The sequence below is a fragment of the Microtus oregoni genome, unplaced genomic scaffold, assembly GCF_018167655.1.
Source record: "Microtus oregoni isolate MIOR12 unplaced genomic scaffold, Mior012 000002F_ref0000024, whole genome shotgun sequence".
Classification (NCBI taxonomy): domain Eukaryota; kingdom Metazoa; phylum Chordata; class Mammalia; order Rodentia; family Cricetidae; genus Microtus; species Microtus oregoni.
The window spans coordinates 57,016,222-57,043,840 of NW_024543061.1; the positions used below are offsets into that span (position 1 = coordinate 57,016,222).

The following is a 27,619-nucleotide window of genomic DNA, read 5'->3' on the forward strand; positions in this document are numbered from 1 at the left end:
CCCTTTTTATTTAAATTTTATTATAAGGTATGTACAAGAAAAGGTCTATGTGTATTATTTGTAACTAAACATAGAAACTTGAGAGATAGTTGAAGAGGGAGGTAAGTGAAATTCAGTGCTGTTAGTCTATAGAAATAGTAACTTTTCTCTTTTTTCAGTATTAAATATCAAGGATCCTATCCATATTATTAAGGATCATGTTGGCTAGTTTTATTTAATTTTGATACAAGCTAGCCATTTTTGGAAGAGGGAACCTCAATCAAGTAAATGCTTCTACCAGACTGGCCTCTAGACAAGCCTGTGATGCATTTCATTAATTTCTGATGGATGTTGGGGGGCCTAGCCCATTATGGGCAATGCCACTCCTAGGTAAGTTCTTACACATGATACTGCTATTGTCACCATCCAGGCAAATGCAAACCTGGACCCTTCCCTCGGGGACCTGATAGAGGCAGAGTGGCCACAACGGTAAGCTTGGTAGGTAGGACCCTGACTTTATGCAGGTGCAAGTGTCTCTTTAAAAGACTAGCTCCCCATCTGCTCTCTCTTTCTGCCCTTCTCTGAGGAGGCAGGTCCCTGTCTCTTTCTCTCTTTTCTCTCCCCTAGTTCTCCCCCTAATAAATATTTAGCATGAGAACTTCACAGTACACTACTCGACTTACAAAAGAGCAGTTATTTCCTTGATAAACGTACAGGGCAACGGAAGAGGGAAATTATTTTACTCTCCCTAAGCTTACACTGTACATGAGGCTTTTGACAATTTTTAATCATGAATGCATGTATCTCAAGCACCTGCACCCATACCACATGCACACAAGATGATAAAAGTTTATGGAAACTTTATTATCTCTCCAAAATAAATCTAAAAATAAAATTGCTCTGGTTGAATGTATCAAAGTATTTGATTTAAAAAGCTTAAACATTTAAGCAGAATATTCCCTTACACTAGAAGATATGTTATTCTGATTGGTTTAATAAAAAGCTGAAAATGGCTAATATAGTCAGGCAGGATTTCCAAGCACAGAGAACTCTGGGAAGAAGAGCAGAGACACGAGGATATAGAGGAAACATGACATGTAGGAGATGAAGTAACAAGCCATATGTCATGTGGCATTGTGTAATTAATAGAATGGGTTAATTTAAGTTATAAGAGCCAGTAAGAAACAAGCCTCAGTTATGGGCCAAGCTTTCATAATAAGTCTCTGTGTCGTTTATTTGGGGGCTGGCTGAAGGGACAGAGAAAGACTTGCTACATATTATTTTTTAGACCATGTTAAAAATTATTTCAAAATATTTTAAAACTGTCAAGTACAGGAAGTATGTTAAATTTCTAAACAAAATGCTCGTGTTATTACAAGTCAAATACTTAAAGCAAGGAAGAGTGCAGAATGACATTTTGGAAAGCTGCCATAACTAAGCTCCGTAGAAGGCAAGCACGGGTATTCAGATTTCCAAGACAGGCAGTCAATTTCCTATTATGTAAGAAGAAAACTACTATGTTAAATTATTTACTATTCATAAGAGTCTGTAAAATTTAGGACTTAGGCCAATATTAGTTAAGAATTGATTTCAGCAGACTGCGGAGATGGCAAATTTGTGAAATCCTTGCCTTGCAAGCATGAAAAATTGAGTTCAGTTCCCAGTATCTATGTGACATCCCAGCAAACCAACCCTACCTTAAAAACAAGGTGGTCAGTGCCCGAGAAACAACACATGAGACTGTCATCTGTCCAACCCCCTCAGACACGCACATCATGCACAAAAGATTTTGTTCTATATTGTGTATATTTACATTTTTATTTTTGAGACAGAGTTTCTTTACACAGACCTAGTTGTCATGTAACTTATTATGTAGACTAGGGTGGCTTTGAACTCATAGAGATCTACCTACTTCTGCCACCCAACTTGAGGAATTATAGATGTGGGCCACAAAGTCTGCCAGGCTGATAATTTTCAGAAGATGGTGGGCTGAGTAATAGTGGCGCACACCTTAAAATCCAGCACTTGGGAGGCAGAGACTGGCAGACATTTGTGAGTTCAAGGTAAGCCTGGTCTACTAAGGAAGTTCTAGGCCAGCCAAGGGCTACACAAAGAAACCCTGACTTGGAAAACAAAGACAAAAACAGTAAGAACAAAAAGACTTTGGAGTTGTAGTAGGGTTAGCCACAAATGCATATAAAATATATGGAAGGCAATAAAAATCATCAATTCAGAGGTATGGGCAAAGCTACAAAAAATATTAGTTCTACATATAATTAACAGATGACCTCCAGAGTGTGAGGTATTCAAAAGTCCTAACACAGTTTTTACAATTTCCAGTGGATGATTTTAACTCTCTGGCACCCATATTTCCTAAAAATAAAGATTTAAGTTCAAATTAAATTATCAAATACGATTAAGGCTCTAGTTCAATAAACAAGTACAATCATTCCAATGTAAAAAATTCAGCTGGGCAATAGTGGCTCACACCTTTAATCCCAGCACTTGGGAGGCAGAGGCAGGTGGATCTCTGTGAGTTCAAGACCAGTCTGGTCTACAAGAGCTAGTTTCAGGACAAGCTCCAAAGCTACAGAGAAACCCTGTCTCAAACTGAGCCCCCCCTCCAAAAAAAAATTCATCCAGCTGGGCATGGTGGAACACAGACCTGTGCACATGCATGCTCTCTCTCACTCACACACACACACGTTTATCACAGAATTTAAAAAAAGAATTGGTTCTCAAAGAAAAACATATATAGACCCACCTGGAAATTGGAAACAGACAAGAAAGCCTGACAAAATTGGGAACATGGGGGCAGGGGGAGAACGAAGGGAAAAAGGGGAAGAGGGAGGTTCAGGAGAACTTGAGGGACTGGGATAGTCAAGATGGAGGAAGGACAGAGATAAGAGCAAGGAAAGAGATATCTTGATTGAGGGAACCATTACAGGGTTAGCAGAAACCTGGCTCTAGGGAAATTCCCAGGAATCCACAGAATGACCCTGCCTAAGACCCTAAGCAATAGAGGAGAGGGGGCCTGATCTTGACGTGCCCTGTAGTCAGATTGATGACTATCTTAAATATCACCATAGAACATTCATCCAGCAACTGATGGAAACAGACAGAGACCCACATCGGAGCATTGGACTAAGCTTCCAAAGTTCAACTTAAGAGTGGATGGAATGAGAATATGAGCAAAGAGGTCAAGACCATGATGGGTACAACCACTGAAACAGTTTACCTGAGACAACAGGAGCTCACCCACTCCAACTGGACTGGGAAGGAACAACATAGGACCAAACTAGTCCCTCTGAATGTGGCTGACAGTTGCATGACTGGGGCAGACTGAGGGACCACTGGCAGTGACACCAGAATTTATCCCTATTGCATGTACTGGCTTTTTGGGATCCTATTTTCTTTGGATGTATACCTTGCTCAGCCTAGATATAGTAGGTAGGGCCTTGAACCTTCCACAAGGCAATGTGCCTTACCTTCTCTGAAGATTTGATGGGGGTAGGATGGGAGGGTGTGTGGAGGGAATGGGAGGAGGGGAGAGAGTGGGGACTTGAATTAGTATTTTTTTTTAAAAGAAATCTCACAAATTAAAAAAACAAAACAAAAAAAGAGTTGGTTCTAATACCTAGTTATAGCCTCTTATCAACTGTGTGGACATGACAAGACATTTCTACTTCACTTTTTCCTTGTTTATTATTATTTATAAAATAAATTTATTGTGGCTGGAGAGATGGCTCAGAGGTTAAGAGCATTGCCTGCTCTTCTAGGGGTCCTGGGTTCATTTCCCAGCAACCACATGGTGGCTCACAACCATCTGCGGTGGGGTCTAGTGCCCTCTTATGGCCTGAGGGCATACACACAGACAGAATATTATATACATGATAGATGGATGGATATTTAAAAAAATAACATAAATTTATTATTTATTCATTATTATAAAATAAGTAATAATATTTGAAAGTCCAGTTGTTGACAAAAAAGGTCCATTACTGCACCTATATCCCTTCCAATGCCTGTATTAATAAATACTTTCTGATTTATAAAAACAAACAATCAAACACCCCAGCCACTAGAGATTATTACCTGGAAAAGAGAATCATGCAGAAGAGGCTTACTGAAGACAACTCCTGTGCAGAAAGAATGACACATTCTCATAGCCCTACCAGAGAAACACAGGAAGCAAGATTTGGCCTACTGGTGAGGTCTGGCTATAGTGACATAAAGAGAATGGGATGCTTTGGGAGATATGAGAGGCTAGACCAAAAATGCTGCCGAGTTGTCATCCTACCAACAACTGAAAAAATGCCCCCACCAGTACAATTAAGACTTCTGCATTAATGGAAAGTTCTACAGGAAAAGATTTCTTAGGAAAATAGCCTTACATTTGTATCTTTCCTTCCACATGGTTAGCAAAACAACAGGGGAAAAAAAGCCCACAAATCAACAAAAGCATCTTTGCCACTGACTGCCAGGCTACCTGCCAGTTATGGTAACAAGTAAACAAAACAAGTCAGCTAACAATAACTTATTTTCTTTACATACACATTGCTTGGGGTGAAATACAAATTGTTTGAGGGGAAGTAGTAGTTATTATCTGACAATTTTACTGTGACCTTTTGATTGTAGATAGAATAAAAATAGGAAACATGGGTTTCCATTTCATCTAAGTTTCTTTTTTAAGAGTAATTATTAGTTTAAAACCATGTCAATTACTTAATAACATTTTTTTTTACTTTTTTTTAGGAAAATTTATAGTTCATTAAATTTTTTTTTCCAATCTACTTACTTCTAGCATCTTCAATAGCTTCTTAATTTACAATGTATTGGCTACACTAGATATACAATAAAAGCAGCCAATTACTATCTGTGCTATAGAAGATCCAGCAAGACTATTAGCACTCTCGTCATGGAAAAGTGTGAAATTTTCCCTAACCCTAATTACCTCATTAAAAATATTTTTAGATGTATTTATTCAGTGTTTTGTCTGCATGTATGCCCATGCACCAAGAGTGTGCCTAATACCTGTTTAGGTGGGAAGAGGGTGTTGAATTCCCTGGAACAGGAGTAATGGGTAGTTGTAAGTTGCCATGTGACATGCCAGGAACCAAACCCAGATCCTCTGCAGCATCTCCTGAGCCATTTCTCCAGCCCCTATATACCTAATTTTAAGAAAAGTTATAGTCCTGTAAACAACCTTACAAAGAATCTTACCAACTATATCAGGAAAGGCTCAATATTGAATGGTCTGTTAAAATTCAATATTGCCAGCCGGGCAGTGGTGGCACTCGTCTTTAATCCCAGAACTTGGGATGCAGAGGCATGTGGCTCTTTGTGAGTTCGAAGCCAGCCTGGTCTACAGAGTTAGTTCCAGGATAGTTAGGGCTGTTAGATAGAGAAACCTGTCTCAAAAAACAAAACAAAACAAAAACAAACAAAAAAAAACCAAATCAACCAACCAACAAGCAATTAATATTGCCAAGGCAGGTTACATAGGTATGAGTTTTGCCTTCATTGCCTTTTCTAACTAGAACTCTGAAATGTTGTATTGTGGCTTATGTGAGACTTTAATAATGAATTCTCTCCCATACACAATACATAAGGACCTCCACAAAGACTGCTTATTTAGCTAGTTACCTCACTAAATAAGACTTATATTTTAGACATTCTAAATAATCCTTTGGTAATTTAGAAATCTGAGCATGCACAACATCACTGGTCACATTTTACTGTAGTATTAAAAGTAACTCTATGGCCAGAGAGACGTCTCGGTGGGTTTAAGCCTCTGAACCCACATAAGAAAGCTAGAAAGTGGTGAATGCCAGCATTCTTCTAGCAAGATGGAAGGTAGACAAAAAATTTCAAAATATTTTTAGTTGTATCTACACACAAAGCATTCATTAATGCAGAATGTATAATAATTGTGATTCTAAATGTCAAGGTTCAAAAGTAAAATCTCATGGGCTTATACTAACCAATGAAATCAAAGGTCATGATGATGTAACATCCAAGTAAATAAATTTTAACACATACTTGTCAATTTCTGAAATACACAGTTTGCTAAGCCCAGTTTTTTTGCTAACTTGCCAAAGCTACCTGTTTTTCTTAAAAATGCTATGCCATGATCACTGAGGAAAGCAATCTAGTCTAGAGGTTGTCTGGTATTAATATCTGACCATGGTCTGTCCCTCTGAGTGTCCATTATAAATCTTTAAAGTGAGGTCTTGTTAGATAACAAGAATCACAACCTCTTTGGGAAACTGAAGTTCTCCCAGCTACTAAGATTCAAGGTTATGATAAAGTACCAAGGCCCCTGTGAACAAAAGGGGAAATCAGAAACCAGGTCTATGTTAGACTCCTTTAGAGGTCCCCTTTACCCTAAAGCATGTGACTACTTTTTTTTATTTATTTTTACTTAAAAATTTCCACCTCCTCCCATTTCTCTCCCCCTTCCCCCACCTCCCTCCTCTTCCCTCTCCAGTCCAAAGAGCACTCAGGGTTCCCTGCCCTGTGGGAAGTTCAAGGACCTCCCACTTCCATCCAGGTCTAGGAAGGTGAGCATCCAAACAGACTAGGCTCCCACAAAGCCAGTACATGCAGTAGGATCAAAACCCAGTGCCATTGTCCTTGGCTTCTCAGTCAGCCCTCCTTGTCTGACATGTTCAAAGAGTCCAGTTTGATCACATGTTCTATCAGTCCCAGTCCAGCTTGCTTTGGTGAGCTCCCATTAGATCAGCCCCACCAGGCAAAAATTAGAAACTTGGGGGTGGGGGTAGGGTGGGGGTAAGGGGAGATGGGGAGAAAAAAGTGAGAGGGGGGATGGGGAGAGCTTCGGGGAACAGGACGGTTGGGATGGAGGAAGGGTGGATATGGGAGCAGGGAGGTATATATCTTAATTAAGGGAGCCATTTTAGGGTTGGCAAGAGACTTAACTCTAGAGGTGTCCCCGGGTGTCCATAGAGATGTCCCCAGCTAGATCCTTGGGCAACTGAGGAGAGGGAGCCTGAAATAGCCCTATCCTATAGCCATACTGATGAATATCTTGCATATTACCATAGAACCTTCATCTGGCGATGGATGAAGCTAGAGACAGAGACCCACATTGGAGCACTGGACTGAGCTCCCAAGGTCCAAATGAGTAGCAGAAGGAGGGAGAACATGAGCAAGGAAGTCAGGACGGCGAGGGGTGAGCCCACCCACATATGACTACTTTTTAAGACAAAGAATAGGTAAAATTTAATTTTTTGTTTGTTTTAATCCAAGGTCTCTCTGTATAGGCCAGACTGGCTTCCAACTCAGATCATCTTGCTCAGCCTCCTCAGTGCTGGGATTACAAGCACCACCTCAAATGGCTTAAAATTTAAAGAATGGACTATGGAGCCGGGCGGTGGTGGCGCATGCCTTTAATCCCAGCACTCGGGAGGCAGAGGCAGGCGGATCTCTGTGAGTTCGAGGCCAGCCTGGTCTACAAGAGCTAGTTCCAGGACAGGAACCAAAAAAGCTACGGAGAAACCCTGTCTCGAAAAATCCACAAAAAAAAAAAAAAAGGACTACGGTTTGCTTTATGTCATACCTTCATCATAAAGCTTGCTGTTTCTGAACATAATATACATAACTCAGATATGAAAAGCAAACACAGTTCAAAAAATCTACCTATGATGTTCAACTTTGCACAATTCAGTCATTTCTTCCATATTTCCAATTTACTGGAATGTAAGTTTCTCAGGTATACCCTATTTTCTAGTGTTCATTGCTATCCACTGTCAGGTTTTCCTTTTCACTTATTAAGGGCAATAACACTTTGTCCTATCTACTTCCACTCAAAACAATCACATTAAGTGCTGACATTAAATATTTACTTATTCTTATTTTATATATGAGTATTTTGACTGTTTGCATATCTGTGTAACACATTTGTATTTTTGTGCCCCTGAAGGACAGAAGAGGTGGTTGAATCTCCTGGAGCTGGAGTGATAGGTGGTTGTGAACTGTCAAGTGGGTGGTAGCAACTAAACCCAGGCCCTCTACAAAAGCAGCAAGTGTTCTTAACTGCCAAGCCATTTCTCTAGTTTCTGACATAAAATCTTTAAGGAAAAAAAATCTTCTGGGACCACCATCTATATATTTGTTTTTATTAATGTGTCTATGGTGTATGCGTATGACATATGAGTGTAAGTGTACATGTGCCACAGCATATACCACAGCACATGTATAGAGGTCAGAGGACAATTTCCAGTAGTCCATTCTAGCCTTCCACCTTGTTTCTGAGTATGTACTGTGTATTCTAAGCTAACATGGACAGCAAGTCTTTCAGTGATTCTCCTGAATCATCACAGTGATTTTGGAATTCCAGATGTGCCCTACTGCATCTGGCTTTTTGTGTGGGTTCTGGAATCTGAATTCAAGTTGTCAGGCTTGTACAGCAAGTGCTTTTGCCCACTGAGTCACCTCCCTAAACTCACTCTATTCACATTATATTGTTTTAAATGTGTCTGCGGCAAAGGATAGAACTACGCATTCTGACTCGAAGGGCTGAAGACTAACAACCCTAAAGTTACTTGACTTGGTGATGAAGGTTTGGTTTATAAAGTACCTGTTAAGGAAAACTAAGGGACCAAAAGTATGTTTTCATTTTTAACATATAGCCACTTCTCCAGTCCTGTATTATTGACTGTCTGTAAAACATTCCCTTGAGGTGGCGGGGAGGAGGCAGAAATCTTTAATAAATAAATAAATTTAAAAACAAAAACAAAACCCATTCCCTTGAAGGTGTCAACAATCCAACAAATATTAAATGTACAGAACACAGAGACCTTTGCTAGAATTTTTATAAAAACTATACATAATTATTAATTGGGAAAATAAATAATATTTTCTTATGATTTGTAGCCAAATCTAATTGCTTAAAATTCCTTATCTTTTTAAATTTCAACACTGTCAAATCCTGCCTCTTTTACCATTTGTTCCATAGCTAAAGTGATCAAATCAATTCAAATTACAAGAGCAAATGCTTCATTCAGCCCATTCCTAAGACTTATTCCACATTTCTCAACTCCTCTTCCAGGCCTAGGACCCCACCTAGTGGACTGCAGCTAAAATCACCCTTTCCACTGTTTTACTTCTTCCCTGCATGGATGGCAGGCACACTGGCTTATTGGACTTGATTAATGCTCAACTAACTCTATTTCAGAAATTTCTTTAACCCATATATTTCTCAAACCACTTTCTGTTCATATTCCAGTTAGAGCCAAATATTACAAAAGTTCTTTTTCTCTATTTATATTGTAGTAAGTGAAGCCCAAAGATTCCCCAACTTTAGTTCAATAAAGACAGTGCACTCCTTAACTTTGTCACTAAATGAGAAATTAATATAGTAAATTCTTGGTCTTAAAAATAATGATCAATGACCTCAAATTTTATCTCCAGAAGATCCAAGATTTGCATTGACTTTTCATGTCCCTCTAGTGAAGTTTATTCTTTCTCAGAATTCATAGCAAAAAAAGTTTGTATTTTATAAAAGCAGCAATATGTAAATTGTACTGATTCCTGTTGCACTTACTATATAATTACCACTACAGCAAGCAGCACAGGGTACAGACTCCAACAGGATGTTAGAAGAATGGAACTTTTGGGCTCTAGTGAGAATCTTCATATATATTATTACTTCTAACTAAAATTCAGAGTGGCTTCACACATAGAAACAAACAACTGTGCTTTAAGACTGCACCTCAAAAGTAATCTCTCTGAGATCTTCGCTTTATTTCTCTCCTGTGTTAGTCCATCTTGAATAAAACTAGTCCAAAAAAACCTCCAATATATATATTTTTAAAATTTACTTGTAATAGTTTCTATATTATTTCCTCTCTTCCTTTTCTGATTCCTTCCATACATTCCCCCTTGCACTCAGATTTATGGTCTCTTTAATCATTGTTATGTGTGCACACACACTCAGGCACAAGTATGTGTGTCCTAAACATATAAATACTACATGCTCAGTCCATATAATGCTGGCTGAATGTCTATGATCTCAGGGATAATTACTTGGTATCAAATAACCAATCAAGAGGGCTCTTCCAATTCCTAATTATGTGCTACATATTTGTCCTTATACTCACAAACAGATTTAATTCTCACCCTTAATCAAAGAAATTTACCTTTGTAACAGACAGAGACCATATAGAAAACTACAACCAATGAAAATGCAGAAGAGATCATGAGGTGACCAATCTAAACTGATACATCTGTAAAAACAATTCATGCACCAAAGACTCAGGGGATCATATCACAATAGAAGGAAGAAAGATCGTAAAATACAGAGAAGCAGGAAGTTTACTAAAACTGTGACTTCTAGAAATGCAGAGAGGCTACAGACCCATGAAGTTTCATCAAATAAGACCTGAACAACACCAATGAACGTGCTAACACGGAAAGGGTCTCAACTAGACAACTACGGGCAACCAGGAAAACAGAAGAGCAGGAAAAACTATCTTCCCTAGGAAAGAGTCCTTCTAATATATTTTCAGTTCCTTTCATAATCTTTTTTAAAAATTTATTTAACTTTATTTTAAGTGCATTGGTGCCAGATCTCCTGGAACTGGAGTTACAGACAGCTGTGAGCTGCCATATGGGTATTAGCAGTTGAACCCAGGTCTTCTGGAAGAGCAGCCAGTGGTCTTAACTGCTGAGCCATCTCTCCAATACCCCCTTTCAGAGTCTTAGTACCACTCTATTTCCAATCACATTATCAAACTCACAAACATTGCTCAAACAAATAATTTCTCCTAAGCTGAAATTTTAAAAAGTCAGTTATCCACAGTCATACATTTTGCTAATCTTCTCGTCTAATCTAATCTTCTAATGTCTCCTGATGGTCTTTACTTACCCTCAGTAGGGTTCTATGTGGGGTATAAAGAATTAAAATGTATAGCCCTACCTTTCTAGGGGACAAATGGGCGTTTTCATGACTTTTTGGCCTTGTAGGTAAAATCAAGTCTTGGAATGTTTTTGCAGTTTTCCTTTGTATCTCAGTTACTTTGACACCTGATTGCCTGCATTAGTTTTGTTACCTTATGTTAGAAAGTGATATTCTGACAGGGCTCCATAGTTCTAGGATACTCTGCAAGGCCCACATTCTCTAGAATGCCCATTCAATTGGCCTCTGTCTTTAACCCTCCTCTGGACTTTGTACTGCTCTTAATTTTAGTAGATAGGATGATGTATTGCTCCTTACCTAGGCTTAACACTGCTGAGAATGGAGTCTAAGATACAGCACAGTGATCAACTGAGCTCTCCGGGAGGAGGGGATCAGGACCTACAGTGGGTAAGTGGATCAACTCTACCAGCTCTCAACAACTCAGCAGCTAATCCTTCTGTGATAGACAGCTATTTTAATTTTCTAAGTGTGTCAAAAAAAAAATGGGAAGTAAAGCAAGTGTATAATGTTTCCAGACTGGAAACATTAATTAAATTAAATATTATTTAGCACAATGATCTCATCTCGGAACTAGAGAAATGAAACCTAGAAAGTTCAGTTTCCTTAAGGTCACACTGATAGCAAAATTTAATAACAGAAATAGAACTAGGATCTAAAACCACAAGTTCCTGACTTCTGGAACTGACTACAATTATACCAACATTGTTCTTAGAATGCCACATATGTAACTCCTGCCTTCCCAACAACACTGTAGGGTCTTTGCTAACAAGGTATAATACTCACTTGAATATCTCAAACTGTTAACAATTTAGGGATGTTTAAGGGACACTTAAGGAATTGGTAGAATGAAGTCTGTTATAAGAAAAGCAATGAAGGGCTGGAGAGATGGCTTAGCAGTTAAGAGCACTGGCTGCTCTTGCAGAGGTCATGAGTTCAATTCCCAGCAACCACATGGTGGCTCATAACCATCTATAATGAGATCTGGCGCCCTCTTCCGGCATGTGGGCATACATGAAGGCAGAATGTTGTATACATAATAAATAAATAAATAAACCTTTAAAAAAAGCAAAAGGATAGCTCAGATTTACTTACTGCACCTCAAAATTTACATAAATAGTATAAATACTTGTGTGTATCCATACATGTACATATGTAGAATGTAAAGGAAAGAACAAACGTACGTTGGGAGGAGGGGTGACCTGAGAGAATACCTTAGACAGACAACAGGACTATGGCCATAGGTAAGCCCATAAAGGTTCAAAGTGCTAACATTCAAACTACAAAAAAGTTTGAATACTACCTGTAGGTCAAATTCTTTTGTGTATGTGTGTGGAGCTCAGAGGTCTATGTTGGGTATCTTTCTCAATAATCCCCCAATTTCTCTGTTTAAAATGAGTATGGTGTTAAAGATATGAGCATGGGTGCACAGGCCAGAGGGGGATGCCACATGTTCTGATGTATTATTACTCTCTACCTTATTCCTTTGAGACAGGCTCTGTTAATAAATAAACTTAGACTGATACTAGCAGCCTGTAAGTCCTAGTTGTCCTGTCTCCATCCATTCACAGCAATGAAGTTATGGACGCACATATACCCATATGTTAAAAAAAAAAAGTTCTGTTTAGCTTTTTGATCTGGGTGTTGAAGTGAGGGTTTGAACTCAGGTCCTCAAACATTTCCTATCCATTGAGTAATCTCTCTAGTCCCTCCACCCAAAGTTTTGAGATAGGGTCTCTCAATGAGTCTAGAGCTTACTGATTCAGGCAGTCTAGCTGGCCAAGATGACCCTCAAGCACTAGGATTTCAGGTATATGAACACTGCACCTCGCTTTTTCTATGAAGATTCTGGAGATTGAACTCAGGTTTTTATGCTTAACTGAGCCATTCCTCAATCCTTCAAGCTCTTATTAGAAAAAACTATTCCACCCAGCACTCGGGAGGCAGAGGCAGGCGGATCTCTGTGAGTTCGAGGCCAGCCTGGTCTACAAGAGCTAGTTCCAGGACAGGAACCAAAAAGCTACGGAGAAACCCTGTCTCGAAAAGAAAAAAGAAAAAAACTATTCCAACCAAGTACTGCTCCTCACCCATCTGACACACACAATAGCTATGACTTCTGTTCTGGAAGTACAATAACCTTTTACCTTGAAGCTAACAAACTATTTTTCAGGATTTTTTTTTTTTTTTTTTGTAACTGTTCAAGCCTCTGGGACATTTCTAGTTGTTCTTCGTCCTGCTCAGGCACCTGAATGATGGTTTGCTTCTTCACATCCTCAGGCAGCACATTCTTCATAAGGTCTTCCCTGACTTTCTACTTAAAGAGTTCTTACTCTTTGGGTCTTTTACTCAAGTTTTATTTATCTATCTTCCATTTCTATACAGTAAGCGCAACAAAGATAAATGTTTTCCCTTCTATCAGCTTTTCTCATTTGTGTGGTTACTACCCCACTATCATATCAGCATGCTAGTTTAAAATACTCTTAGGAGCTAAGATCAGGTATTATATATCTAAATTTCTTCAATAAGGGTTTCCAGAATGCCTTACATAGAATACATACTCCTAAATCTAATCACACATTTTGAATGGGTATAAGATGGCAAAGAAAAAGGAATGTTCAACCTGTCAGTCATTCTAACAAGGTCCCGAGGCAGCAAACTCCTTTAGCCATCTTAGCTTTTTTTTTTCAGAATATAAAAATTTATTACTGTGATTCCACTCTCAAAATTTAGGATCTTGGTCTTCTTGCCTTTGTACAGGGCCAAAAGGGACACACTGGCTACTTTAACAACCTTAAAGCGGACTCCATGAACATCACCTACAGCATGACTCTTTTGACCAAATTCAGCAACCAGAACTTCATTGTTTTCCTCAATGAAGTTCAAGCAACCATCATTGGGCATAAAAGCTGTGATTTTCTTGCTGTTCTTGATGAGCTGCACCCTGACACACTTCCTGATAGCAGAATTTGGCTGTTTGGTTTCAACCCATACTTTTTCCAGCACAATTCCCTTGGCATGAGAGGCACCTCCAAAATGATTGGCCTTAAGGGCTGTGCCCAAGTGGGCTTTCTTCTATTGTTTATTCTGTCACTCCTGGTCCTGTCGGTGGCTGCAGAGCTTCCTGGTGGTGCAGAGACCACAACACACCCATCTTGATGGCACCAAGGGCCCGAGAGAAAACACCATCTTAACTTTAACAATATTTTCCTTTTTTCTTATAATTCCCCTGCCTTAAACTAACATCTTTTCCTAGGCCAGAACACTTATGTATTTCTCCGTCTCTTATTTCTTAGAGCAGTCCCAAATCAAAGTCTTTTATTCCTGTCAACCTGACAATTCTCCTCTTCTCAGTGTATTTGTTATTTACCCAATACATATGGCCTGATAGCACACGGGTATACACTTCAGGTACTTCATGGGCTAGTATCAGAGAATTCTCAAAGACACTATGAAAGAACTGTGGGCACAAATGGTGGGTAAAACTGATTTTATAAGACAGGCAATTTTTAAAAATCTGACAGAAAGATCTAGTATAAAACCACCTGAATCTTCATAACTTAATACCATTAGCTAATTTTTCCTATTATATACATGTAATTTATATATATAATTATCATATATAAAGTTTATAAATTGGAGAAACAGAAACTATAACTTCTTGTACACAGAACATGGTAGCTAAAAAACATGCCTAAGGATGAGTGTTGTGTCAGACACTTTTAATCTCAGCACTGAGGAAGCAGAGGCAGGTGGACTACTGTGAGTTCAAGGATAGCCTGGTCTCCAGTGAATTCCAGGCCAACCAGTGCTACATAGTGAGACCTATCTCAAAAAAAAAAAAAAAAAAAAAGTTCTATATTGCTTAAGCTCTGAAACATTCTGGTGGTGAAACAAGCTGTTATGAAACCACGAGAATACTTAACTTCCTACATTTTTGCTGTCTCATCAACAACAATGAAAAAACAATCTATCAAAGCCAAGTATATGGCTGTTTGAGCACCAAGGAGAAAATTACACGTGTTTAAACAAAGTTCCTGCCACATCATAAGCAAAGAATAAATGGCAGCTATCATTATAACGGTCATTAAGATATAATAAGGTGCATTATCTATTACTTTCAAGTGTTAAAATAACTATACTGCAATGTATTTTCATATTCTCTAATATATAAAATGATGAATAAAAACTGTATTACAGCAAGTTAGTTGACAGTATTATATAGTCAGTAAAAAATTTAAATGAAATTGTATTTATAGATATAAAAAATGCTTATAAGTTTTAATTGAAAAAACTCAACATTAAATGAGTTTGATTTTACTTAAATAGTAACAAAATTGAATAAAAATAAACTGTCTTCAATTTATTTTTCAAATGCAAGTAATATATTGAAAAAACCTACCAAAATATTGGCAAGAGCTATTTTTATTTTTTCTTTTCCTTTCTATATTTCCAATTTTTCCATATTGAACATGTACTACGGACATACATGAGATGAGACTAATATTTTCAAAGGTTTGTAAAGTTTGAATATGTTAATAATGTTTTCATATAGGGAAAAATGATCCCAATAAACCTAAAAAGGAAAGGAAAACTGAAACTTTGGGCTGGGTAGCTGAGTTGGCACAGCGCTTGCCCAGGGTACACAGAGTCCGAGTTTAATCCACAACACTGAATAAACCGGGTGTGTTAATACAGGCTTATATTCCTAGCACTTGGGAGTTAAAAGCAGGAGGATCAGAACTTTAAAGTTGTACTCTGATACATAGTAATTTTGAGGTTAGCTTGGACTACAAGAGATATCTCCACCACCATGAGATAACTCAGTGGGGACAGGTGCTTACTGCCAAGCTTGAGGATCTGGAGTTTAATTCTTGGGACTCACATGACAGAAGGAAAGACTAAACTCCTACAAGTTCTTCTCTGGCATGCACATGCACTCTGTAATGTGCCCCTCCACCACACGAATAAATAAACATGAAATACAAAAATGAGGAACTTTCAATAATCAACATACCGTGATAGTTCTAACTAAATTCCTTGTTATTCATCAGGTCAAAGTCATACTTTGCACATTAGTACAAGTAAACAGGAATTATTTTCTTTTTTGTTTTGTTTTTTTGAGACATGGTCTCACATTACACAGGCAGGCCTAAAACATATTTGGTCTCAAACCGTACACAGCCGATTCCTGATCCTCCTGCCTTCCCCTATCAAGCACTGGGATTATATAGGTATACACCATTAGACCTATCATGGAAATTTTCAAAATATCTAACTAAAACCCAAAATACTTTAAAAACCAGTCTGATCATTTGTAGTGTGTATATGTGTGTGTGTACACACAGTCACATAACGTCTGTGAAATAGTAAGTTAACAGAAATCTAATAGACTTACCCGCTCTGCAGCTGACTCATCTCCGGGCACACACACAGTAGCAGCACAAGCTATTTCCATCACGGAAGAGCTGGTAGGAGCATCAGTTGTGGATGAAGACCTGGGTCGACCTGACTGTATAACAGCAGCCACCTCTTGGCCAGATTTCCTGTTGATTTGGGGACTTCCCTTTGGGGCTTCTGACTTGCCCCGCCTACTATGCAAGCTTGTCCCTCTCTTCATCTTGGGTGGCACTCGAATCTGTTGCAGAACACGATTCAGAGCTGTGGGGTGGGTGGAGACACCATCAATCTCAGCACATGCGTTCTGACTGTCCAGATCCACTTCAGGCTCTGGATCTGTCTGAAGCTGCTGTACATCGTGTGGAGACACTGATGACCTCCTGCGCTGGTGCTGGAAGAGATGCTTCAAACCTTGGCCAATCACATTAATGTTCTCCAGAGCATTGTGGGTCATTTTAGATAACTTTTGTTCTGATTCTGTCTGCCTCCTGGCTTCTGCATCTTGGGATTTGCCTCCAGGATCAGGGTCCTCATATAACTGTTCACTGCCGGAAGGCTCCATTAGTAAGCTTAATAAGCTTATTTGCAAACTCAAAAAACTTTAAACACACCGAGACTGCCAAATTAGGTAGGCATTTGCTTCACCAGTGACTATGCATGCAGCTGTGAGATGGAGGCTTCATGCCTACCTAATGTTAAAAAAAAAAGAAAAAAAAAAAAAAACCTTGTATCATACATCCATGCAAAAATACAGAAACACTACAAAGAAACAAAGAAAACATGCAGCTAGCCAAACAAATAAGTTACTATCATTAAGCAATCTTTAATCGAAAGATTAAAAGATAATTTTTTTCAGATAATGGGTTATGGTATTTTCTAGAATAAAAAGCCCAAAACACAGGAAATGAAAATAGCAATGTTAGGGAAAAAAAAATCCTTTTACAAGTTTCAGTATATGAAGGATAGGACCATTTTGGAATAGACACCATAATAGCAGCTGGCAGGACAAGCAGCCATTGCTTAGAGAATCAAGAGAACTAGACCATTTAGTATGTTTAGTCTAGCGGAGGCAATTAAATTCTTTTTATTTATAGTCACAGTTAAGTATTTACATGCTGAAATTCAGCAAATTCAAATAACGCTGAGAGATAAATATTCTAACCTATGTAGATTTTTAATGAAAATTTGGAATCTTTTGCTACCATCCATCTATATTCATCAAGCTCAATGGTAATGAGATGCAACAGGTTTGCTTTTTTGGGAGGACAAAACAAAAGAGAAAAATCTTATAAATGGAATTCTTTGCTGAAGCCAAAATAACCTTTCTGGCCCCAATTAATGAGCCATCCAGACAAATCAGTCTTCAGAGAGAATAGAGCTTTACTTAATACCACCTGTCAAAAAGGGAGATTTGAACTGGGGCAGGCACACAACTGTAATCCTAGCACCCAGGAGACCAAGACAGGAAAGTTGAACAGTTCAAGGTCAATCTGGACTACAGACAGCAAGTTCTAAGCTAGTCTGGACTACACAGGGACGGATTCTTTAATTAAAAAAAAAAAGCAGAAAAGAGATCCAAAGAAATCCCTTTCTCAACTGTATTATTCTTGATAGAAGCTTCCTATCCACCTATATAAACTCGAAAGCAAAGATGTAGTGTAGTAACTGGGTACTAATGGAAGAGCAGGGAAAAATTAAAGGTCAAAGGTTAAGTAGCAATGATAAACCAGTATTAAACACATGAAAAGTAAGTTGAAACTAAGAGCATGATAGTCATGGCTACTGAAATCACATGCAAATGGGAGGGGTGGATGGTTAAGAGATCAGATCTCTTTTCTTTAATAAAAAAGTGTTTTATTTTTATTGAGTTTGTGCAAATACATAAAATTGTATAAATGTGTAGAAGCTACTAAAGAGGACAAAACACTGTACAAGAGTCCTTGCATATTTTCTCTCAATTTCTGTTGTTGTTCAGAAGACTTTAAAACTCCTGGCATTACCAGTACCCTGAACAATCTGCCACTGCCAGTTAAACACTGCAAGTTCCTGCTCTGGGGCATCGGTCCTGCTGCCATGAAGTAGCAGGGCAGAACACATAAATGAGTTCACATAAATAGCTACACATGCTGCCATGATGAGGGACAGGAAACAGATCCACTCGCACTCCCTGATGACTATTCTCAGACCTTCACATCACAGGACATGGACACTGGCACTGTGGCTCCATGGTCCCTATTCTTTCAAAACTGTTTCTACATCTGCTGACTCTTAATGACTCAACAAAGAATGACAAGGTTAAAAACACTCATCTCTCACCAGTACCTTTCTACTTTCTGAACACCATGTTTCCTTGTTCCTCATGCAGGAGGCAGCTGAGAGCAGCTGGCTCCCTGTCCTCCACTGAAATTCTTTGTGGTGTATATGGCCTCCTACCCTTTCCTTAGCTGTACATTTGCAAATGTTGTACCATTTGTTGTCCTCCCTTTGGGGGCCATAAAGAGAAAAACTCTTAATGGCTTAGGTTTAGTGCAGTTTTCTGGAGCTCTTTGTGGGCAAAACTTTTGCCAACAGTATACACGTTTAATTATCCCAACCTTCCTTCATGAGATTGCCTGGCAGACAATAGCTACCAAATTGTATTAATTTTAGAGAAAAGAGGCTGTGTGACCAGGATACAAGCACTGGTTACAGTGTACATCTGTCAATCTCTTCTCACACTGTGTTGCTGAGACAGGAGGATGTCAAAGCAAGGCTGACAGTTACCAGGTAGTTTATAAGTACTGTTATAAAATAAAGTCAGTTTATCCCATCAGGATTAAAAAATACCATGAATAAAAGAATGTTACTCAGGTAGCTGAGAAACTAAATGAACTGTTTATCTTGCACATGAAGATATTAGGAGTCAACTACTCAGCACATTTTTCTGCTATGGGACAATGAATGTTTTTTTTTTTTATCCTGTCACTTGTATTATTTTTAATAAAATGCTGATTGACCAGAAGCCAGGCAAGGAGTATAGGTGAACAGGATGAGAACAGGAGAATTCTGGGAAGAGGAAAGATTAGTCTATAGTCGTCACCCAGCCGCAGAGGAAGCAAGATGAGAATCCCTCACAGGCAAAGGTACCAAGCCATGTGGCTAACACAGACAAGAATAATGGGTTAGCCGGGTGGTGGTGGCGCACGCCTTTAATCCCAGCACTTGGGAGGCATAGGCAGGCGGATCTCTGTGAGTTCGAGACCAGCCTGGTCTACAGAGCTAGTTCCAGGACAGGCTCCAAAACCACAGAGAAATCCTGTCTTGAAAAACCAAAAAAAAAAAAGAATAATGGGTTAATGTAAGGTGTAAGAATTAGTTAATAAAAAGCTAATAGGCCAACCAGCTTATAATTAATATAGTAGACCTCTGTGTATTTCTGGCTGCAGGACCAGGTAGGACAGATGGGCAGTATTGGGACTAATCAACTGATCACCGTGTGCTTTCTATCTAAAACATTTGGAGAACATGGCACATTTTAAATGTCAGTTAACTTCACCTGAGATTTCATTAGTATTTTTACATTATTTATTTGTTAACGATTACAAAAAAATTAATTACAAAGAGATTCTAGCAATCCCTAGGGAAACCTGCAGCATGGTACTAATTTTTGAAGCCCAGACTCTTGCTCACAGCTGTAAAGAAAGAGATGCACCTCAGTATTTCTAGTAGCAAGACTTACCTTAATCACTAGCTAGCACAGGTTCATGGAGCACACAGCCCTGAATACACTCAAGCTTAGTTTTAAGCAGTAAGTTGTGATTACCCACTTCTGATAGAAGATGTAGGCTCGTAAGGGGCACAGCTATCATTTGCTATGCCATCACAAATATAGAACATGGTCAGAATTGTGATGGCTCCTTCAGACTCTGTACAGAAGATCTCTAAGGTCCCTGATCGAGGTATGCCAAATGTTAATGAAGATCAAGTATGATAACAAAATAACCAACGACAATAATACTGTCATAACTTCAAATACTGACTCGTGGAACTCAGCAATCTCAACAGACTTTAGGATGCCCTGCCATTTTCTTCTCTAAGACAGTAATCCTGGAACAGGTGTAACTGTTGATCAGTTTATGATCAACAAGGTTCCACTGCAAAGCTAACTATACTCTGCTAAGAAAGGCATTTGGCTTTTCTTTTGTTTATTGTCTCTAAAATACATAATATATGGTAAGTCCACACTCAAGAAACAAGCTGCTTTAAATTAGTATTAGAAATAAAGTGGAAAATTGCTTTTTAAAATCCAACAAATGTTTAAAAGGGTGCTCCATAAAACCATCCTAAATTATACACAAATTAACCCCCCCCCCCTTTTTTTTGCAAACTTTATTTTTATATGGCAGTCAAAACTTTTGGCACTGAGTCAAGTTGTTTTCAAAGATCATGAAGACTTGGATACTTGCCTTCATTGCTCTTCCTCAAGCACATCCATGGGGTACAGGTATTCTTTTAGAAAAAGCTGCAAAACAAGCATAAGAATAGAAGTTAAACTTAACTTGGAGCTCACTTGTTACAGACACACAGGGAAAGGTTAAACATATTTTTAAAAAATGTTAAACAGAAATATTATGGTCAAGAAAGAAGATATACTGGGAAAAACATTAAAATTATCAGCACTGAAAAAGGGGAGTAGGTGATGGAGAGATGGCTCAGCAGTTAAGAGCACTGGCAGCTCTCCCAAAGGTCCCAAGTTCAATTCCCAGCAACCACATGGTGTCTCACAACCATCTCTAGCAAGATCTGAAGCCTTTTTCTGACTTAAAAGCATACATGCAGATGAAGCATTCATATACATAAAATAAATCTAAAGAAAAAGAAGAAAAAGAGAGCATGTCAAGCGTAGTGGTACATGCCTTTATTCTTAGCACTCCAGAAGCAGAGATAGTCAATTTCCAGCTAATTTGGTTTACATACCAAGTCCCAAGCTAGGCAGAGCCACATAATGAGATTTTGTCAGGAGTGGGTTGGGGGTGTCAAAGGGTTACAATAAATATTTTAGCATGATTTCACTGAACAACAACCAGAAACTGTATCAATATAGTCTTGAACTAATATGAAATTTAAAAAGATGCACAGGAAATCACCACAATTTCATAAGCTTTTTTTTTTCAAGTACCTCTGTTTGCAAATGCTTGCAAGCTTTCATTCTAAGGCAATTGTAAAGCCAGGCATAGTAGCCTAACAAGTAAGATCCCAGCACTTAGGAAGATCAAAAACCTAGGTTTCCTGGGGACACCTAGTAAACTCCAGGTCATCCTGGGCTACACGGTGAAATTCTATCTCAAAAAAATGGGAGTGGAGAGAAAGGAAGGAAAAAAAACAAAGGGAATTTTAAAAATCTGTTTACTATGTACAACTGAGAAACAAAATGAATCAGAAATGAAAATTTTTTGGAAAATTAGCTTCTAACAGCCAACACCAGAGACACGATTTAATTAGAGAAGTGTCATAGGAATATCTGTTATGTACTCAGCATTATAGAGACTAAATACAAATTTACTTTCAGGGAACTCACCTAGGATAGAAAACAAGATTTGTATAGTTAAAAGCTAAAACAGTACAAAGCATCAACTGAGAGCTAAACTAGGAACATAAGAAACAGTTCAGTTGGTAAAACATAAGACCTCAGTTTAATCACCAAAACCCACATAAAAAGCCAGGTGTGACATGTCCACACTTAAGCTCCAGCACTACTAGGGAGGTGGAGACAAGTGCATCTCTGGGGTTTGCTGGCTAGTCAGGCAAGTTGATGAATTATAGACCACTGAGAGAGCCTGTCTTTTTTTGTGGGGGGGGGGGCACTTAAGGAATAACACCTGACTCCTGACCTCTGATCTCCACAACACATGCATACACACCCACAGAAACAGGAACATGTATTACATGCACACACACAGAGCTACGCTGAAATTATGATTACAGTCATCATTAGAAATCAGGCCAAAAATCCTTCTTCCATTAAACTGTCTTGTCAGACATCTGCCACAGCAGTAGCTAGTGACTCGTACACATGGCCAACAAAAATTTGAACTCCCAACTCTATCTTCCTCTTGATGCCTCTGGAATCCCTTTCCATACAGTTCTCAGTAAATATCCTATCATGACCAGCGTTTCTTAGTCACAGCTGTATTTATGCTGTCGATGTTCTTCCCTATCAGAAGAAAATTAAAAATCAGTTTACGTCCTTGTAGTTTTCTATAATGACAGAGACTTTTCTATCTTTAAACATAATCCTATTTTAACTGGCTTAGCATGGTTTACACAAGATAAATGACAAAGAAAAAAATAAAGTTTATAGCTGTAAACTCCTGGGTTAGGCTTAGAGAACTATAAGGAAGTACCTAAAAAACAAAACTAGCAAGATCCATTGATCTTTCAGGTCCAAAGGAATAGCTATATCCACAGATCTACTATCAAAGAGACAGAAAACTGAATCATGTTTGTTATGCTACAATTAAAACTAAACATGTACTGTGTTACATGTACACAGACTATTTCGTTCTTGAATGAGAAACAGGTGACTACTAATCCCATTAGCCCAGCAGGAGAACCACTAGACTGGTACAAAGGGAAAACAGAATTTAAACATACAAATCATCAAAAGGGAAAAAAGCAGGATTACAGACCAGGTGTAACACATGAAAAGCATCAGTAAACCCAAATATATGAGTAATTATATTGAATATAAAAGTACCAAAAGATAGAAAATATTAATAAAAAATGTCGTTTACAAAACACCTATGTAAACAGGACAATACAAAATAAAAAGTAAAAGCTACAGAAGAGCCACAAAAACAAACCAGGAGAGTTGCACTACCTCACAGTAGTAGCCTAATGCAAGTCTGAAACTTACTTGCTAGACATCCATAGAGTCATGGAAAAACAAAGAAGAGTATTGTTTAGTTCTGTGATGACCACATCCCCATACCCAGGTTCTGGTACCTGCACAAATCTGAGGGTTAATCAGATTATCACAGAACTCTCCTGGCCCTCTACTTTCAACACCAAAAAATACAAATAACAACGGAACACAATGAGGGAGCTGGGAAATAAAGGTATTCTGAGAGCAGGCACACACACACACACATACACACAAACGAGAATTAAGCAGACACAAAGGGAACAAAGATCACTAAGAAAAAAAATTGAAGCCTTTGGTTACCATGGCAATGATGAATGTCAACTTTAGTAACTCACAGCAATAATAAACATCAAACATTGCCAAACCCTAAATAGATCCCCATTCTAAACAAACTCCTACTCTAAACAACTAGCAGATGGGAACTTATGGTCAAATATATGCAGTATTTTCTTCAGTATTTATCATATAAAACACATACACCTTTGAACAAAAATTTATCAAATATACTAAAGGCAGCACTAAAATAAACATATTCTGTAGAGACAACACAATCATCATGGCATACATTTTGGAATAGCCGAGGAATTTTTAAAGCAAGGCTAATTCAGGAATGGCTCCAATGGAAAAGGTAAATAGCATGTGAGACCAGACAGGAAATTTTTACAAAGAAATGAAAATCTTAAAAAACCAAAAGGAAGTGCTAGAACTGAAAACATAGTGCCAAAGAACAACGCCTTTTGTTGTTGTTCAGTTTTCTGTTGCTGATGGTTTTGTTTTTTGAGAAAGGGTTTCTCTATATAACCCAAGCTGTCCTGGACCTCACTACTCTGCAGACTAGACTAGCCTCTAACTCAGAGACCCACCTGCCTCTGCCTCCCTAATGCTGGGATTAAAGGTGTGCACCACCACTGCCTGGCTGAAGAACAATGCCCTAAGAGGCATTTATACATATACTGAAAAAGCATACTTCAAATTACTGAAAAAAGAAAAAATACACCTGAAACTGGCAGAAATTAACCTGAACTAATATATAATGAAGAAAGTGAGTTCTCTTACTTCAAGAGCATCGGAGAACTGTGAGAAATACCAAATCACATTACACATTTCTTCTACCACTGTTCTCCTGTAAGCAAACAGAAGTATTTTGTCTATTTGTTTATTTGGGCAGATACCACTGTTTTGCTACATGCTGTGCTTTCCCTTTTTAAGCTGCTCTCTTTGTCTTTGGCTTCCCATCAGTTCACCATGATATGCTTATGCTTGTTTTGAGGGACTTGTCCTTTGTTGTTTTCACACTTTATCTGTGGTTGGTGTCTTGTAGTTTTTTTTTAACCCAATGAACCACATTAGAGCTGTTTATAGCACAGTGAGAGCTTAACACAGGAAGATGGGCACCTTACCAATAGTTAAAGCACCGAACCTCCATGAACTGTTAATTCTATATCCTCCCCCTTCCATGACATGGGTTGATAGGCTGGATCTTGTACAGGTAGTCACAAATGCTGCAAGTTCAACAGTACAGCAGTTAAGCCATACCATGCTTAGAAGTCAGTATTCCATACCCTTTCCCCCTCCTTTTCTGAGTCTTACATTTTTCTCACCCCCTTTTCCATAATGTTCTCTGAGCCATGGAGCTGTAATATTGATATCCCATATTGTGACTGGGCACTCAATAGTCATTTATTCTATGTAGTTTAGCCTGTTTTGAGTCTCTTACTTGCAAAAGAACCTTTTCTGACCAATGCTGACAGCAGCACTAGAGTATGGGCACAGTTCTTTAGAAGGCAATTTGACAGACATCATGTCATTTAGTAAAACAACTGCAGTACCTTCCTCACTAGGGCGTAGAATCACCCCAGCCATGGGCTTTTGTTCAGGTTTACAGTAGCAGAGAATGGCCTTGCAACAATGACTTTATCTTGCCTGGCTGGACACAGGCTCCACACCTGAGTAAGACTTCCACTGACAATTCTCCCGCAGTGTACCTTCCAGCACTATGAGAGCTAGCCAGCAGAGTTGTTTCTGGCCTAATTCCAGCTTGATTAATTTCTGCTTAAACCAAGGAATTAGGTCTGTGAGTGTGTGTGCGTACCAGTAATTTAACATTTGGGGGCGGGGGAAGAGAGAAAAACATTTGGACAAAAAGATGAGATGATCTGTAAATATCTCTCTGACTGTAGATAATTCCAGAACTGTCTAAAGATTACTCTTTGATTCCCATGATTAGTTACATCCCAAGGTAAAAGGAAGACACCAGCTTTCCTTAGAGTCTGTTGTGGGATATTTGTATACTATGTGAAGATGTACTGCTATGACTGGTGTAGTAAAAAGCTGAACAGCCAACAGCTAGGCAGGAAAGCATAGGTGGAACTTCCAGGCAGAGAGAAAACTCTGGGAAGAAAGGCAGAGTTGCCAGTCAGACATAGAAGAAGCAGTATAGAAAGTACAGAGATGAGGTAACAAGCCATGGAAGAATGTAGATTAAAAAATATGGTTTAACTTAAGTTATAAGAACTAGTTAGGAACAAGCCTAAGCTAAGGCTGAGCTTTCATAATTATTAAGTCTCCGTGTCATTATTTGCAGGCTGGTGGTACTGACAAGAGAGTACTACTACAAGAGTCTGTAATCTTCAATTTTTTTAAATAAATAATTAAAACATAAATCATGTCTATACTTTCAAAACCAATAGCCTGGCATGGTGGTTACTGTGTAGCAATTTCTTTTGACATAAAATATTCCACCTTGAAAGTTTCTTAAGGCACAGGATGTGCTAAAAGAAGTAAAGCATTCGCTGGTTGTGGTGGCCCACGCCAGTAAGATTTGCTGAAGGAGGCAGAGGCAGGAGGATCACAAGTTAGAGGCCAGCCTGAGAAGTAAAGCATTCCATCCTGCAGGGAAGACCATTGAGCTCTGTAAAGTAAACAACTGAGAAGTTTCAGAAGTTCGTGTGTGTGTGTGTGTGTGTGTGTGTGTGTGTGTGTGTGTGTGAAAGCAGTAAGGACTGCTGACAGATTCTCAGACAAGACAAGGTGTCTAAAGAGGCATCCGTTGAACTACCTGCAAATTGTGCAGTGTACTCCGGATTTTCTGCTGTTGTGAGCCATCACCCATACTAGGTGAGTTTTGGAAATGCAGGTGTATTTGGATCATTGCTTCTCCTGTAAGTAACCCATCACCTGTAAATATCCCAATAAATTCACTGGTTTTAAGTTGGACTTTGATAGTACCCTTACTTTGGGGCAAGAAGATGTTTGTTCACATCCCCCCAGGAATAGTATCACCCAACAGTAGTGAACCCCTATAATTCCAGCACTCAGGAAGCAGAGGCAGGAGGATTGTAAATCTGAAGCCAGCCCGACACATTCATAGCAACAATAGGGAAGTTGTAAATTCTCAGGGTGAAAACTGAGGCAGCAATTGCTAACCTCAACCTTCATAGTTACAGATTAGAGGGCACTCTGGTAAGGATTGTAATGACATCAGGAGTCACCCCACAGAAATGTCCCCAAAGAGTCTTAGTATCTATGAAGGCAGAAGTCCTGAAATACTAAAGAAAATGCAACCCTAAAATTCTGCCTACTGTCTTCTTATGTAGAAAAACAACAAACAGCTTTCAAGAGAAGAAAACACCTCTCAAACGTGTGTGCAGAAGGCAGGTCTTCTGTGCTTCCTTCTCAAACTAAGAATACACTTCTATTAGGATTGCACCTGTAGTAACATTTACTTCTCTGTTCTTTTTTTAACTGTTCTTTTTTTAAGGATATTTTTTTACATTTATCTATCTACCGTGTAAGGGCCGTGCACACACACACATCACGGCTTAAATGTAGAGATCAGAGGACAACTTGTGAGGAGAGTCAGTGCTCTCCTTCCACCATGTGTGTCCTGGGGACTGAACTCAAATCCTCAAGACTAGTCTTTTACCCTTCAACTCATCTCACTGGCCCTAATTTGGATTTCTTAGTAACTTTAAGTAGCAGAGGAATCAAATAAAAGGCAATTCCCGTGAAAAAGCAGAAATCGGGAGGAGGATGATCTTTGTGGTAGAGTGTTAGCTAGTCTAGAATTACCTAGGTCTTAGGTTCAACCTCAACATTGGAAATAAAAAGTGATCTGAAAATCCAAAAAGGGTCAAAAATAAATGTGCATAGCTTGTAATGTAATTTATGTTTTATAACTTGAAGAAATTTGACCTTTACAAGACCAGTTCAAAATTCCTGCGTCAATAAGCACTCATCATTTGTCTTCTGAAAAGTAGAAGAGGTGGCCGTGGTAGCACAGGCCTGTAATCCCAAGCACTCAGGAGGCTAAGATAGGAAAACTGATAGTTTGAGGCCAGCCTAGACTAGGGTAAAAACAGTGTCTCAAAAAGACACTGTTGTGGAATAATCTTTTTGTA

The 27,619-nt window shown here is 38.7% G+C and overlaps 1 protein-coding gene and 1 pseudogene across 1 annotated transcript in view; both read right to left on the bottom strand.

Annotated features, from left to right (window-relative positions):
- The window catches only part of Tmcc1 (transmembrane and coiled-coil domain family 1), a 139,432-nt gene extending 122,432 nt beyond the window's left edge, over window positions 1–17,000 (bottom strand). Inside the window, exon 1 of the mRNA XM_041632952.1 lies at window positions 16,314–17,000. Coding sequence (XP_041488886.1) covers window positions 16,314–16,877 — 564 coding nt within the window. The 5' untranslated portion in view covers window positions 16,878–17,000. The remainder of the gene's footprint in view (window positions 1–16,313) is intronic.
- LOC121432434 lies at window positions 13,589–14,104 on the bottom strand (annotated as a pseudogene).
- Window positions 17,001–27,619: the final 10,619 nt, after the last annotated feature.